The 17790-nt window shown below is 44.2% G+C and overlaps 1 protein-coding gene across 1 annotated transcript in view; it reads right to left on the bottom strand.

Annotated features, from left to right (window-relative positions):
* The window catches only part of LOC125726343 (gamma-aminobutyric acid receptor subunit beta-1-like), a 46552-nt gene that overhangs the window by 20154 nt on the left and 8608 nt on the right, over positions 1–17790 (bottom strand). Inside the window, exons 4-5 of the mRNA XM_049002649.1 lie at positions 10354–10574; positions 1031–1113 (exon numbers count right to left, since the gene is read on the bottom strand). Coding sequence (XP_048858606.1) covers positions 1031–1113; positions 10354–10574 — 304 coding nt within the window. The remainder of the gene's footprint in view (positions 1–1030; positions 1114–10353; positions 10575–17790) is intronic.

Raw genomic sequence — 17790 nt, forward strand, 5'->3', positions numbered from 1 at the left:
AAGTGGTGCTGGTTTATATGAGCACACACCGGTTTGTAATTATATCTTTGTGGGGACTTTTCATTCATTTCTATGGGGAAATCTCTAATTCCAACATGGTGACCTTATCCCCCACCCAGCCCTAACCTTAACCATAAGTAACCAAAAAAAAAACGAAACTATTGGCATTTTTAGTTTTTTGATTGCATTCACAGATCTTTCTGGGGACCTAAAAAACGACCCCCACAATTTGAAAATAACAGGTTTATATCACATTGTAGGGGACATTTGGCCCCCACAATGTAATATAGACATAATCCACACACACACACACCTCTATATTCTTTTTCTGCCTATCAACATCAGATACTCATTACTCACAGCTGTGTTCACAAGTTGGACACGCAATGCCCAAATGAGGAAAACAGACAGTGTGAAAGTTAAGGGGTCGTGAACAGTGCTGGCCTTTTCAGCTACAGCTAAAAGTGCAAGATACAGTCAAAGATACTAATGGGGATGTCTTTCACGTTCCAGTAAATAAGGAGTAGGTTCACAGAGAAAGGCCACGCTGATCGGGAAAGAAGGTAGTAGCCAGGTCGTTCATCAAGAATATAAATAGACTTTTGTGTGTAAGGAATGTGAGAAATCTTAGTGCAGACCCTTATGAAACAGACCAGCAAAGCTGGTTACCAGCATTAACAGCATAACGCCTGCTGGTGATTCCAGATAATGTTGTGTTTTGGTGCTGGTGGACGAGCTGTATGTGCAGGTAGACCAGCACAGCTATGTTGATCCACCAGATACACCAGGGCTAAACCAGGATTAACCAGCACCAAGCCAGCGCTAACCAGCATAGACCAGCATGGAAATGCATGGACCAGCATAGACCAAATGATGGAAATGGTCATTTTCAGCAGGGGAATGCATGCTTATTCAGAGCACGATTACTCTGGTAAGTCAACACATGATTGGAGATGTCTACTGTATGCAGATGAGAGAGACTGGGGCATGATTATGAGGTCATCAGCGCACGTTCATCACTGAGACTCACAACTCTCGATCTCCAGCGTGCAGTTCTGTTCGTCAAGCGGGTACCGACGGAGATCCATCATGCAGGCAGCCGTTGTGGTGATTCTGGAAAGGAAGGTTTAAACATTACAGCAGGTCACATGTTCCATGCATTGACCAATCAGGTGTTACATACAGTACGATTCGAAAAAAAAGTCGAAAAACAAACGTCTGCAAGCACAGTACAGCAGCCAAAGAGTCTCCACTGTGACTTTCCCCTTATTACTTCTTAGTGTGCTGTTCCGCTGCTGGAAAAACACGCAAAGGATGCAGAGACCATTATATTTCATTAATTTCAGAAGTTGGCCAGCCTGTCACTCGACCACCTCATTATAGAGACCTGGATTCACTAAAGAGCTGCCTTATTCCTCCCGTATTCGAATTGCCCTTCAGTGCATCTCACTTATAACTTTAGGTGACCACGATTCCTATCAAATTGGGATTATGGGATTTTTACAGATTCCGGCCTCTTCCTCGCCTGAAGTCCTCTCAAGAGTGCGGTCAGGTAGATTTCAGGTGTATTTTCTTTGAATTCAACGTACTAGCGTTTTGTTAAGGTTGATTAAATGTAAAATCCCACATCGCAATAAATGGTCCGATCTTATCCGCCAGTACGCTTTTTAATAAATTTGCGATTAAGCTAATATTCCAGACTTCGGGTGAATACGTTTGGGCAGTGTGATCCTTCAGTTCTTCCCGCCTTTGTCTTTTCTGCAGGATAGACGTGCTGAGGAACATCCAGCAGCTTCTTCATCATTTCCCCCATACCTCCATTTAGATTAAAACACGGTTAGCTTTCCAGTCCTCTGACAGTTATAGCACATTAGGCCTTTAAGAATGACCCAAGGGTATCGGATTGTTGGCAGTTACAACAAAGAATGAGCCAACCTAGGGCCGGGAATGAATAAACCGTATACTCATTATTATATTTTACTCAGCATTATTGTTACAATTATGCATGTTTATCACGTTACAAAAAACTAAGTGCACTGTACTGTCACACACACTACAAACTATTCTTTTTTATTTAAATTCGCTATTTAGACACTGCATTCACCCTGAGCAAATTTTAAAGGCATGAACTTTGAAAATGGCGGTGAGGGTTTGCTCCAGTGTGAGTATAACTTGGCTAATTTTACTTGCTCTAAAACCAGGAAGCCTCTGATTTAGCCATTAGATTTGTTTCATTAATTCTGACACCTCTCTTTCCTGACTGCTCATTTCCGCTTATTACCCTGGAAGTGCAATACTATTGAAGTGAAATTTCATTTCATTGCACAACAATAATGCATAAGTGCAATACAAGCAAATATCCAGGTCAGGTGCAACACTCCCCTCATTCTATGCTGTACTTTACTTGCGTTATAATAGATGTTAGTACTCTGCAAATGTTGTTTCCTGAGTGATTTCTCCTTTGTTCACTGATCCTACCACTTATTCTGTAGTGTATCTGTATCCAATAGGACCCCCGTATCCATGGTTTCAGTAACCGTGGTTTCAGTTACCTGTGCTTTACCGCGGTCTAAAAAAAAGTCTAAGAATTCCAGGACCGGTACATAAGTTTCAAACCATGCACCAAGCGAGTACAGGCTATAAGCCAGTGAGTACCCACAGTAGGCTAAGATATTTTGTGATAAATAATTATTCTAATTACAGGTTTTGTACAGGTACATGATGCGTGTTTTTCATTATAAAATGTGTAGCCCATGTTCTTTCATTGCTCTGTCATCCTTTGATACATTATGCCTTTTCATTGCTAAATCTTCTCTTGAGAGTTAGGCTACAATGTCAGAATCTCTTTCATTTCAGAGAGTACAGTACAGTTTAATAATGTACAATATACTTTATCACCGTATTTAATGTTGGACATATCTTGCTGTCCATAATTTGTCAGTTAAACTAGCATATATATGTATACGAAATTCACATTAACATCCACGGTCTATGGATAGTTCCTTGCTATCTATGGTTTTTGGCCAAAACCATTCCCAGTGCCGCTCACTGTGCGTAGACCACTAAGCCATCTGGACCACGACAAGAACCCCTAGTAGGTCTTAGGATGCACCACCTGCAGATGCTGGGGGACAACAGTATTGTATATTGTATCCTTTTTTTACTTGTTTATTAAACAGAAAGCGGACGTGCATGATCTTGTCTTACTAGTATAATGACAATAAAGTTTTTAATCTTGAATCGCATTTCAGCCCAATTTTCATTACTGCAGTTTGCCTTCATAACCTTTTTCCCGTCCAGGTAACCAGATCGGTTCCCTTATTTTAGCTTTGCTCATATTCCTTCTCTTCCAGTTGCCTATTTTTCCCTGATAAGGGCCCAAGTTTTCCAATAAACCTATAATTCAGTGCAGGTCCGCCTGCCTCTTGGCTTGTGACGCACAGAATAGCAAAGCGGTTGACCTCGCGGCAGAGCGGTGACCTCGCGGCTTCCATCCCTGCTGCCTGACGTCATCAGGATTTTCCAAGGATTCGGGAAACAGGTGAGGAAAAACATTTCAATCCACTGCCTGCTTTCAGAGGCTAGTAGCAGTCAGCATGACTGGCTTCTTTGGAGCCCTTTAACTGTTCTATATGTCCCGAAGGCAGGCTGGGGCCCCTGTTATGCTGGGCGGGGCCCCTGTTATGCTGGGCGGGGCCCCTGTTATGCTGGGCGGGGCCCCTGTTGTGCTTCACTGAAGCCCCAGACTGTAGCCTAGAATATCTTATACATTAACCTGCCCTCGCGGAGCGTTTCTTTTAAATAGTCACATGTCATGTGCATTTTCTTTGTTAGATGCTTCCTGCGGTCGGTCTGCAATGAGCTTGAGGGGGGGGGACTCCGGATCCTGCCGCGCTGAGACATGAACTGCAGGAAAATCAGCCTATTTTGACCTCCCTTCCTCTCGCTCTCCAGCCTGCATCATGTGACTGTAGGATTTTAATCAACAGCCATCGGGTTTATGGCCTCTGTGCTTAATCCCCCCCCCCCCCCCCCCAGTCCAGGCTTCAATCAGGCCGTCCTGCCCCCCTACGGGAAATCTTCTCCCTCTCTGATTCCCCTCCCCCCTCCCCCAATCCTCCCCTCCCCATGGAAAAAGGTGACAAGAACAAAGTCTGAAGGTGACATAAAGCCCAAAGCTCGCCAATTTTAATCCCGCACTGGGTCTTGCTGTTGTACCCTTTGGAAAGGTACTTAACCTCCGGTCTCGCAGGAAAATACCCAGCTGAATCAAAGGGTAAAAACTGTGACTGGCATTAAGTGATAAAAGCATCGAGTTAGAAACTAAAATGTAGACCGCTGGCCCAGGGAGCTGGCGTACGCCAGCTAAACAAGCGAAATGGAAACGTGAAGGATGTTATCTCCCACTTTGCCCCGCGGGACTCACGCGCTTCATATGTCTGCCTGGTTTGAATTGGCTTGTATCCTTGTGTCTGAAGCAGAAAATTAGCTTTTTAGTGGCAGACTCACTCTCAGCTGTATGAAAGACAGGTTTCAGCCTCACACTGGGCCCAACCTCCCTCACGCAGACACGCAACAACAATACGCGTCATTTCATTAAGGTATGACCGCGTACTCAGACTGTCCACACAAATCCCGGAGTCGCAGAAATTGACTTACTGTTGTGAAGGCTGTGAAGAAGATTAAATTCTGATGGCCGACATAACGTAGAGGGGCGGCAAGATGGTGCAGTGCCTCACACCTCTGGCACCCGGGTTCGAGTCTCCGCCTGGGTCACATGTGTGTGGAGTTTGCATGTTCTCCCCATGTCGTCGTGGGGTTTCCTCCGGGTACTCCAGTTTCCCCCCACAGTCCAAAAATCCTGAGGCTAATTGGAGTTGCTAAATTGCCCATAGGTGTGCATGTGTGAGTGGATGGTGTGTGAGTGTGCTCTGCGATGGGCTGGCCCCCCATACTGGGTTGTTCCCTGCCTCGTGTCCAATGCTTCCGGGATAGGCCCAGTAGGATAAGCGGTTTGGAAAATGGATGGATGGATGGATGGATATAACATAGCTGTCTGTGTCAAGGTCAATTACAAATCTGTGTAGATGATTTCAATACGACTTAATAAATATATTGTGTAATTGTGTATGAAAATCCACAAGGTGCTTTTAAATCATAGTCACCACTGTAAATATCTAAATTTTAAATCTTTCGATAACCACTCACACTTGAAGACTGTGCAGAAGATATCCTATTCTCAACATGTTCAAGTCTGAAACAAAGAAGAAACTGATTAAAAGCCTTTAAAACCCTAATCGCTGAGCTTTATTTTCTTATGCGAATCACTAATGAAGCTAGTTATTGTTTCAGGTGTGATGCTTTTATCCCGCTGCGCTGTCTGCCACAGGAATAATACAAATAATCGTTGTAGCAGCAGAAAGCCGCGATTCTGCGCTGACTCAGCATGAACGAATTCACAGCATGGAGAGGCTGCCGATAAAGACGGAGGCCGTGCGTCGCCAATGACACTGGAACAGGAAGGCTATTTTAATCCATCGCTTCGGATCTGGGCAGAATTTTAATCAGTTTACCCTTTTATCTGCCCCTCCCCGCTCCGCTCTCAGAGCAGGACTTATGCGATATTGAGACGGGAGGTTATGATAAGCGATGATGGAGAGGAGGGAGATGTGCCAAGGTTGTAGTGTACTGTAATGCCAAGTCATTTCTTTATCGAAAGGCTGTATCTGAAACAGCCCAACGCTCCCCGACAGACCTGCCGCCTAACCCTCAACAGCCCAGGACTAGTTAAAAATGGATATGGCGCACAAAAGACATACCACCTACTTCCTATTAGCTAGGCATTCCTATCCACTTTAGACCTTTGACAATTGTCTCATAGGAAAACGATAAAAATTTATTGCTGAATGTTCATGGAAAAAGGCAGCCGGGTTGGTAAATAGGGGACATTATTTTTATTTTACTCAGGTAGCAGGTCCATTTCCATCCATCCATTTAATTTGCCAGAAGCTCTCGCCTGATACAGGGTCATAAACAGCCTGGGGCCCATCCTGGGGAACAGAAGGCAGGTTGGACTCTGGATGGGAGGCTTAGGCCATTACAGGGCACGGACTCACACTACGGGCAATTTAGAGATGCAAATCAAGCCAACTGCATGTCTTTGGACTGCAGGAAGGAATCTACATGGCACATGAACATGCAGACTCCACAAAATGAGCGAAAACAGGCAGGGCTGGCCAATTCTATAGGCCCGGTGAGGGCAATCTTATCCAGAAAGGGCTGTTGTGTATGCGGGTTTTCACTGAAACTCCCTAATTGGACTGGTCCTTTGTGGATACCCCTGCTATAGGCAACATAGGCGGTTTCCGAGGGGAGTTCTTGGGGACCCCCAGACAGCCCACATTTTTGCTCCCTCCAAGCTTCCTACTGGATCGTCAGGGGGGTCCCAAAGGACCGGGTTGGGAAACACTGACTGATCTTCCATGCATCCATTTTCCAAAACCGCTTATCCTACTAACCAGAGGAAACCCCACGACGACATGGGGAGAACATGCAAACTCCACACACATGTGACCCAAGCGGAGACTCGAACCCGGGTCCCAGAGGTGTGAGGCAACAGTGCTAACCACTACACCACCATGCCACCCCAGCTCCCAACCCAGACCAATCCAAATATGTTCCAAATTAATAAGGCCCCTGTCATTTAGGGGCCCCTAAAATCGCCCTAATTTTCATTCCTTTATGGCTCCTCTGCTGTATCTCAGTGTGACTCACCTACTCTGGAATCAGTGGATCTCTGTGTTTCGCTATACTAAACGTCTCACCCGGTCCATTAGCACCGAAAGGCGGGTCTGATAATAATAATTTGCGGGAAACATTTAGTTTAGTCCAAGCGAACGCAGGTATTCCAGATGAAGAGCTGAAAGGATGTCCTTATGGCACCCTGGCAGAAGTCTGGCCTTGTCACGTAGCCCTGCCAAGGTAAGCAAGCCAGCTACGGCCTTAACTCCGCTTTGACAATCGCAGCTCCCAACGTGACGCAAGTCCTTTGATCTGCCTCAGGATTTGACGTCAACAGCGCATTTGTCCAGGCTGTAAGAAGCTGGGCACCGACGCTGCCAGCGCGTCCTAGAGCAACATCGCTTGTTTTCCTAACGGATCCAGTCCTCTCCGACCCATTCCATGGCAGGAACCCCCACATGAAGCCATATTCTGCAGCCAGTGCCCGAGCTGGCATTGCGGGCCATTCTCCAAAGGTCGGTTAGCTACTTGCGAAAGGGCCGACAGCCTAAACATCTAATGCCTCCGGTAAAACAGCATCCAATTACAACCTGCCGTCTCTCATCCATTACACAATGTGTTCGCCTCAGTCGACAGTCACACCATATGTTATACATGCTATTGTTTATGCAATATTATATGCCTTTCCCAGCTGAGAGAATGAGGAGCATGGATGTTACTGCTACGGAAATCATACTGATTGGAGTAGGTATTTGGCAAGGGCATAACTTTTGTTTGCAAATTGGGGGGTGGGGCAGGGCGTTGAGGTCTCCGTCCATATAGTGGGAGACGTAAATACTGGGGGGAAGGGGGGTTGTATTTGCCGATTTTGATAATCTGGGTGGTAAAAATCCCCCGGTGCCCCCCATAATTACGCCTATGGTATTTGCACTGGTACATACCTCTCTACCACTGACCCCATTCCAGTGTACTTTAGGCCACCGAACTGCACTCTTTCCTTGAGATGTTCCGGTGGTAGATGACTGGTTTAGGAGGATCAGCCAATTCTAGGCAATGGCCCACATCCAATTACGGTGAACTCTGTGCACTCAGGCTGCCCATCTGGGACGTCCAGCATCATCTCCCTTCAAGGAACCTCAGTCTGAGGTACGTGATCTTCTGACACATCAACCTAATCACTCACCAGTCGCAGCCTTTCCTGCGCCCCTGCTGAAACCTGCCCACCACATTCTCCTGCATCCTCCCATGGCACCATATACTTCGTTTGTGTGTCTAGGTCCCACCTCAGTTTCCTGGATTTTGACTACGATTGCAGATTGTATCATTAAAGACACCTTTCTCTCCTCAAATTCACTGAGAATTTTCTCATGTTGTGCCTCCGGGGCTGTAGTCGGATAAAAATCGGCTCTGGACCTTAGGGGTTGCTGCAATAATTTCTGTCAAGTGGGGAGGTGGGAGGTTCAGCAACGATAAATTTAACAAACCTGAGGGAGTCCACCAGGATATAATTTGCCCAAGTGAGGGGGAGTGTTCCCCACAATGAATTTTACCAGCCCACAAACCTATCGGCTCACCATCAAAATCCCCACCAAGGTCAGTGGAGGCCTATGAACCTTCAGCCTATCATGTTCATATACTCTTCCGAAAAATAACGATGAAATCCAGTTTCAGGTGAACTCTTGCTTTGCTTTCCTGTGCCATGTGGCGCAATCTTCTACATATATTTCGCAAAATATAATAATTTATGGAAATGAAACTAATAGCAAAGTACAATGTTGTGTGTCTATAATGGAGGACATCAAAGGCCTTAAGCAGTAAGCAGTGACGTTAGCTGGAAATTAAAAAGTCACGCGGCGCAAACAGAAGAAAGACCCAAGTTCTGCTGCTGCTCCATTGAAATTCATGATGCACTGTACCTGCAACTCGAACTGGCAGGCAGCGAGACCGCAGTCATGGGATGGGCTTGTACTGCCATCAGCAATTATAGATGCGGACTGCACAAATTGGGGGAGGGACGCTGTGTAGAGACAGCCGTCTGAAGCAGGCACAAAGCTTACGCCATTATAGTATAATAATGGGTGCAGCTTTTTAACAAATAGTATAACATTTGAATGTAATCATTAATTTGCACTATTACATTACAGTAATCAATTTCTAATGTATTTGGATGACTACAGGGGTTAAGGTGTTATCCAGGGCTATTGGAGGATTTTTTTTAAAGTGGGTGGGGGCATAAGATGGGCCGTAATTCATGTAGAGGGGCCTATTATGGACCAATAACATTTTTTGGATTGCTGATTGACAGGAGAAGGGACACTCCAGAGACCAATCAGCATTCATCTGGGTTCAGTGCCCCTGTAGCCCCGCCCCTATATACCCTATATAAGTGTTACCCCTGAGACTATTTTGAACAACAGTACTAATGCAGTCTTTGATGTAAGTTATGAAGAGAGACTGTATTTAAACAAGTGAAATGAAAGTTTAATTATCCGAATGGGATGGGGGGGGGGGGGGGACAGGCTCTAAGCATCAGATGCTCACATGCTAACTAATTGTCTGCTTTCTTCCTCTTTATTCTCCCGAGTGCAGCTGCGACTTCCGCTCCAGCGCGTACAAAGCAGCCAAGGTCAAGAGGTGGCACCAAGAGGCTCTATCAGCGCTGGCGAGAAGAGGGCATTGGTGTAAAACCTGCAGAACAACAGGAGCACCCCCGTGTCCGGGTGGTAGGAAACAGCGGGTACTGTCATGTGGAAAAATAGAGGGCTTCCATTAATAACACTGTTTTTGGAAGAGAGTGTGAGATACTGAGGGGGGGTCGGGGGGGGTGCTGGGAATCAGTGCACGGAACGGATTTACTAAGCACTGCTTTGGCCGAGTTTGAAGAGACAACAAGCATCTCCTTCAATACCCGGGGAGTTTAATGTGCAGTTGGGTGCATTTTGTGTTACACACTTTGATTAAGTACCTCTTCCAAAGCAATGATATGTTTTTAAGGCTTTTCTTTTCAGAGATTCAGAGTTCAGATGAATCACATACCCAAATTCAGATGACCGATTTGAACGTCTTTTTTTTAACTTTAAATTTCCATGGAGACTGTGATTTTGGGGTTTGCGAAGGAGGCGGAGGTTATACACTTTTGTTTTCCTGCTTCTCTAGGTATAATTTATCATGAGAAGAAGAGAGCTGACCTCTGTATAGAGAAACACTAATGGAGAGTCAATCGCTTCAGTCCCTTCGGAGTCATTAAGTGAGTTAATGGCAGCCAGTGTCTGTTCTCAGGCCGGTACTTTAGGCTGCAGTGGCAGAGTCGACGGTCTCTTGTTGACTTTGCTTCTCATTTGCTAAGTGTCCTGAGCTGCAGAGCATTTTATGCGTGTTTTTTTTTTTTTTGTGGCCTTAAACTGGAACAGAGGTGCCACTTCGAACCCGCAGTATTTTAAGTTTAGCTCTCCCCCATAGAATATGCTCAGCACCAATACCACAGGAGAAGGGCAAGCTGAACCGAGAGGGGCGGGAAAATGAAGCCGAGATTCCAGCAAGGGCATGTGGCTTTCTGAAAAAGCAGAGCTGCTTCCCGGGGAGTGATCGGCGTTTCGACACGGAGAGCTGTACCTCAGGCCGTAGAGCACGGTGCCGTCCGGATGCAGCCGGATCATGCGGTTTTTCACCGTCACGCCGTGCACGAAGGACTTCTTGTCGTTGATGAAGTAGGTGTCAGGCACCCACAGCTGGTCCGCCACCCGGTTGTCTAGCGTCAGATTCAACGGGATTCCCGTGTAGGAGAGACGTTTGTCCCTCCACGATTGCTGGAAGTACATGGTGAGGGTGTAGTCCTGGGGAGGGAAGGACAAGGGCGGGGTCAGCTGAAGAAGGATTTGGAGGACACATGTGTCAACAGATGCTCAGCTTTCAGCTGGAGTGCAGTGTAGCCTCTCTTCTATTGGGAATGTCAGTCCTGAGCTGACATCTTCATATCAATGGAGGGGAGTGATGCTTACGTGGCGCAAAGCCACAGGTTTTATTTCTGATGTATCTGCATCTCACGGGACCATAATAACTATGGAAATCACCATGAGTAGAATGGCGACATCACTGTGTTACTGGATCACTTAATATACAGCTTTCAACTACAACTGACATAAACTCTGCCTCAAGTTACAAATGGAAGAAATTTCAAAGTTCTGATGTTTTATATCGGCATGTGTAAAGCATGTGTAAAGCATGTGTAAAGCATGTGTAAAGCCCAGACTGGAAAGGCCACACCTGTGTCCCCCCAGCAAGATTTAAAGGGAAGTTCTGGAACATTCTAGAAAAACTGGAAGACAGTGTCTGCAGTGCAAGGCGATCAACCGCACTTCAGTCACTTAAATTCCTCTATAAAAGACCCAGATTGCCAGCAGAGAATAAATTACATTTATGCAAATTTTCTAAGAAGAATATCAGACCTAGATTGCAATAGTGAAACTACATGTTATTAGCCCTAAGTTAACCCTGTGGATAAGGCAAGCATCTGCTAGCAATTTGTAATACATATATACCTTAAAACTGCTGGAATATACAAGTAAATAATAATTTTATGATGCTCCCATAGGTCATAATAAAAATCATAATAAAGATATTTTTTCCAGTCTTAAGTTTTTCACTGAACAAGTCACTCACTATTACGTGCATATACAGTGGAAGCCGCTTATACTGATCCTGGTTATAGCGATCAACTGCTTGTATGGGCCAAAAATCTTGGTATAGAATCATTCCTGTATATATGCTGTTTAAATAATCCGCTTATAATAATCAAGCAGTCCCCTTACAGTGTTCATTTTGGGTTTTTTTTTTAATGCATGAAAATATATGGAAAAAATTAAAACTACGTTAATTCTTTTTTTGTTTGTTTTTTACTTTACTTTGATAAGCCTACTTTGCCTTGCAGTAACCCGTTCGCTTCCGGCTAGCTACCTGAGGCTAATGCTGCGTGCACAGAAAACAAGAAGGAAAAAAAGTCATTTTCTCAATATATTTGTCAATGACAAATATAGCCTCATCAAAGCTTATGATAAACTGGCAAACACGAGCCACCAAGTTGCAACAGTGAGAATACAATAAGGCTATTATTTTATGTATGATACTGTACTGCATGGAAGCACCGAGCAGACTGAGGAATCGCGGTAGCAGCGAATGAAAACGACGAGGCAGAGTGACAAAGAGTTGTTCTTTATGTTACTCCTTAAGGAATCCACATTACATCGACCACGAGGGAGCAAAAACCTGGACTGTCTGTGGGTCCCGATGACTGGATTGGGAAACACTGGGTTAAATGAAACAACCTGGAATGCTGGAACAAATAAGCCAGGTTTTGAGCAAACTGCGAAAAGAGCACTAAGGAAAGACTTTACTGCAGCAAAAGCCTTGCTGAGGATCTGAATCCATCACCATCCATTTCCTGGCAGGAGACTGATGTTGCATTAATGTGACGGAAGATTTAGGGGCCTTCTGGCTGGAAATCTCAGAGGTCAGATCAGCTTTTCGAGGACGTCGTTAGTTATAGTTCAGCGAGACTGGGAGTGCCAGGCACCCCCACTGCTGGGGGGTATCACTGTGGCTTAATTAATTCGGTCTGAGGTGCGTCAGATAAAAAGGGAACAGAGCATGACATGCCAAGCAAGTGTTTAGGACGGCCATTTTATGGCATTTTTACATTTGTTTGTGCGTAATAAAAATTTTGAGAACTACGCGTAAAAATGTATAAAGTCATACATTAACATGAGGTTAAAAAGACATGCAGTATCAAAAACTGACTTTAGAATTGAAACGTATTAATTTCAAAGAAAAGTATTCCATTTTAGCCCTTTAAAATGGCATGACCATATAATTTAAGATCATTCCAGAAAGACATGAACATAAGGAATTTACAAAAGGAGAAGAGGCCATTCGGTCCATGAAACTTCTTTGGAGAGAATTCAAAAGAGATAGATAGACAGACAGACAGACAGGCAGATAGACAGACAGACAGGCAGATAGACAGACAGACAGGCAGATAGACAGACAGACAGACAGACAGACAGGCAGATAGACAGACCGATAGGGAAACAATCACATTCCATCCACAGGGATGAAGACCTTAACACAGAGATCTTACCTCAATATTGTAGATCTGCATACAACACCAGGGTACAGATCAAATACCCATTACTCATTAGGTCAGTCATTTTGTTTAGTTTAATTTGCTCTGCCCTGAAGCGTAAATTGCAACACTAACCACCCGAGCACATGCAGAACAGCTCTGTGGGTAGACATGGCATCAAATCTGCACATGTTTTACTTACACAAAAATGTTCTGACGGCAGAACGAAAAATGATTGGTTCAGAGAGACAACCAATCAGATTGTAGAGAAGGTGAGTCCAAGCAACTAGAGGAGGCGGGACCAACCAATCGGGTATCTTTGGCCCACCTCCTCTACAATCTGATTTGTTATCTCCCTGAACTAATAATTTTTCATTCTACCCTCAGAAAGTTTTTGTGGAAGTAAAACTCCCACGAGCGTCAAAGCTGCACAGAGATATGGGGGGATGTTTACGTGTAACCGGGACGGGGGGGTGAGGATATTCTTGCAATTTCACTGGTGAAATTACAGAATGAGACATGCATGGACCCCTTAACATGCTAAAGGTGTTTTCCACTGTCTGTGTTTTCGGGCATTATTAATTCCCCACATTCCCATTTTCCCGACAAATACGAGGCAAAACAAATGCAGATAAACTATGGTGTCCCGAGCCAAATCCCCTGCCCCGGTGGGATTGAAAGCCTTATCTTCAGGCAGACAGCGAACCAGGGAAGCTAAGGGCCATGGAGCTTCTGAAGCTGACAGGAGATAGAAAGTTACCAGGCAACCACAGGCAAGAGAATAACAGCACAGGCAAACAGCAATGGGTATAGATAAGTTATTAGTATGCTGCACATGACTAAGTGCTTGTAGTAATCATCAATTAGCCATGATAAATTACATAAAAATAAAGTGCACAGTAATGAGTTAACAGGCCAATTCATTCATACCGCACAGCTGATATTCACATAGGTATGCAACAATTGTTTCCTATGTCTGTCACCAATTTCTAGAAATTTCCACTGTTCATTACTATTTATGTGTACTTGAATTAGCCCCTTCTGTACATAAATATCACTGAAGACAGAGCCACTTGATTTGTTTTCCTGCAAAGCAGCTCTGCTTTGTGAAATTTTAATTCATCTTGGCAGATGGCTGCAGATTTATACATTGATGTAGGGCTCCGAATCTGCCTGTGGTCCTGCAGAGGATGTCATACATCGGTCATGGTAGATAGCTGTCCATCCAGCACCATGCTCAAAGGGAATATTTACAGTTTAGTAGGTGCTATACCTTAAGAAATATATTTTTTGAGAATGAAAGATCAGACAATCCCTAGAGCAACAGCGGGTTAAGGGCTTGGCTCAGAAGCTACCTCTGCCAACCCTGAGGGGAACCAGCAACCTTCTGACCACTGGCATTCTAACCTGCTATGCCAAATAAACTCTAACTGAAGGGCACTGAACAGCCCTGGCATTAAATGAGGAGGCTCAGAACCATGCATACAGTTCATAATGGAGGCTCAGCACCATGCATACAGTTCATATAGAGGCTCAGCACTATGCATACAGTTTATAATGGGAGCTAAGCACCATGCATACAGTTCATAATGGGGGCTCAGCACTGTGCATACAGTTCATATGGAGGCTCAGCACCATGCATACAGTTCATAATTGAGGCTCAGCACCATGCATGCAGTTCATATGGAGGCTCAGCACTATGCATACAGTTCATAATGGAGGCTCAGCACCATGCATACAGTTCATAATGGAGGCTCAGCACCATGCATGCAGTTCATATGGAGGCTCAGCACCATGCATACAGTTCATAATGGAGGCTCAGCACCATGCATGCAGTTCATATGGAGGCTCAGCACCATGCATACAGTTCAGAATGGGGGGCTCAGCACCATGCATACAGTTCATAATGGAGGCTCAGCACCATGCATGCAGTTCATATGGAGGCTCAGCACCATGCATGCAGTTCATATGGAGGCTCAGCACCATGCATACAGTTCAGAATGGGGGGCTCAGCACCATGCATACAGTTCATAATGGAGGCTCAGCACCATGCATACAGTTCATATAGAGGCTCAGCACTATGCATACAGTTTATAATGGGAGCTAAGCACCATGCATACAGTTCATAATGGGGGCTCAGCACTGTGCATACAGTTCATATGGAGGCTCAGCACCATGCATACAGTTCATAATTGAGGCTCAGCACCATGCATACAGTTCATAATGGAGGCTCAGCACCATGCATACAGTTCATAATGGAGGCTCAGCAGCATGCATGCAGTTCATATGGAGGCTCAGCACCATGCATACAGTTCATAATGGGGGCTCAGCACTGTGCAGTACACTTTGTAGTGGGGGGCTCACATAACAAGCTTGGATGTGAAAAAATACAGCTCCTGCCTTAGAGGCTCAGATCTGGCTTAAATAAGAACAAAAACCAACATTGTAGACAGAGGTTTAGAACAGTTCTAAATAAGGAAAGTTCAGCACCACCAAGAGAGGCTTAAAACAACACAAATGAGGACACTGGACTTAGGCTTACATCATCTAAATAAGGGCAATTTAGACCCATATATAGATGCTTAGAGGCAGTTTAAGAAGGAAAGTTCAGTACCCTGAATACAAGCTTAGAATGAGTTTCCATAGGTGCTGCTCCAGAGCTCACAAAATACATGTCACATCTGTAAACGAAATATCATGTTTCAAGCTAATAATTGTAAAAAATTAAGGTATTACCATGTAAAAACTTAACTAAACAAACCAACTAGTGATGTTCAAATTTAATCCAAGATTATCTCTGCAAATGCAATGAAAAACGTTTTGGATTTATTATTTTTTTTTTGACGACTGGCCCATCCATTCTGCAAAACACCTGTAATTCAGAGACTCTTCATCAACATCCCTGCCATAATCCGTCCGCTGTTTCATCTGCTTCTGCGTAAAATCCACTTTGTATAATGTGACGGCTGCATAGGCCAGACACTCGAAGGTAGAAACTGCTGGGATGTGCGCAGGTCACATTGTCCATCTTCATTCTCCTCGCTTGTCCGCCCGCTTGCCGGGTCCAGACTCAGATTCATGCACCGGTAGGTGTGTTGATCGCCCCGGGGCTTGAGCTGTAGAGTGTGTCACCTCGGCAGGCCTGTCACTCATTTCTGCGCCAGTGCAGTGGCCCATGATGTCATTTCTCTGCTACATTCGTCCTGGGACTGTCACTAAAAAGCTATCGATCGCTGTATTATCTCCACTTTCACGGAGCTCTGACTTCGTTAACAGACCCACAAAGACTCCCAAGCCAGGTTTGCGGCAGGATCGGAAAACACATACTAACAAATCATAAAAGAGATGAACGCCCAGAGTATATTTTTTTTTTATAGAGGTGTGACTTTATATATCACAAAATGACGAACCAAGCTCGATCGGATCACTCCGAATTAACAAGTTGGACACTTTTGGCTGGGAAAAGAGCTTGAATGATTTGTGTTCGTGGCGAGGCGTCTTTCAAAAGCTTGCTCACTTGTGAGACACTCGCAAAAAGCAAAAGATGTGCATTTGAACAATTTTGCTTCTATCGTACTTCCATTTAGTCCAGGTTGTAGTAGAATATCATACTTATCGGAATGACAAGAAGCACACTTCTTCATTCAAATGAATATCTTAGTTTACAAGGCATATATGCTCAGCACCCTCATCATATTCTTTAAATATAATTCCAGTATCAGCCCAGTTTGCATCGGCCATTTTCAGTAGAAAAGGCTAATTATTATCGGTATGTTCTAATCTTGTATCAAAATGAATAAAAAAAAACTTGCAGTTTATATGAGGAAGGGGTGGACATGATTTTTGAAACACAGAAATCCCCTGACTGAAATACAGATGGAAACAATGTTGCCATTAGTATCCGGCAGTGATAGAAAATTATCGATACAGGCATCTGTAATTACCACAATCGATGCAGCTATCTACTAACCTCGTGGTGAATGTCAGAAAAAGTAATGACAGCTTTTTTCAAATACTCCATAAATACCTGGCTATTTTTTACTTTATAATTGTGATTATAATTACATTATAATAATTACCTTTTTTGTTATTCGGCAAAGAGAAGTGTCTTCCCCCCTATAATTTTAAGCACAATTAGTCTGTTAAAATGTGCTGATTTATACTAGAAAGGGATTCAAATTCTCGTCATCATCAATCTAATACCACCACTTCCTTCTGAACTTGATATATTGAAGCCTCGTGACATCCGGCTGTCTGGAAATTAATGCAAATGGCAAATGATTCAGAACATCGATTTAGCAAATGGACTTCATCATATGTGAATATGTCATTTTGTATGTTAGAATCTTGTCCATTTGTGTCAATGGTGTGATTAGATCTGAAAGTCAAAGACCCACACGCTTCGTCTGTTACACAGACTCATGTAGCGATTTAGAGAATACTTGCGTGTTGTCCTTTTCACAGTTACCTTGACAACACTGTTTTTCATTATGAAATAATTTTTGCTATTTTATTTCAGAAGATTTGCAACAATGAAAAGGAATATCAAGCCCCGGACGAGAAAGTGCGACAGAATAACAACGGCGTCACCTCTCTGTCCTCCCCTGTCTGTCTGCATCGGTGTTAAAGGCGAGTAGAAAGATGGATTCCCTTTGATAGGGTTTTAAAAGGAATTTGGTACTGAGCTGGGCGCCTGGAACACACTCTGCTTTTTCTAGGCAATTAATGTGTGAGCCTGAAAGCCAGGTCACTGTTACGGGCACTTATATCCTCTGCCTCATGACAAAAAAAACCTTCCTGACCACAGAAACTCAATAACATGTTGCGCATCATCCCCATCAAATGACCAGATCACTCTCAAAATGGACATGGCTGCTCCATGAGTTAAATGAAGACTTCCGGACCTCCGCACAGAGGGACCCTGTGCTTAG

The sequence above is a fragment of the Brienomyrus brachyistius genome, unplaced genomic scaffold (genome assembly GCF_023856365.1).
Source record: "Brienomyrus brachyistius isolate T26 unplaced genomic scaffold, BBRACH_0.4 scaffold70, whole genome shotgun sequence".
NCBI lineage: Eukaryota > Metazoa > Chordata > Actinopteri > Osteoglossiformes > Mormyridae > Brienomyrus > Brienomyrus brachyistius.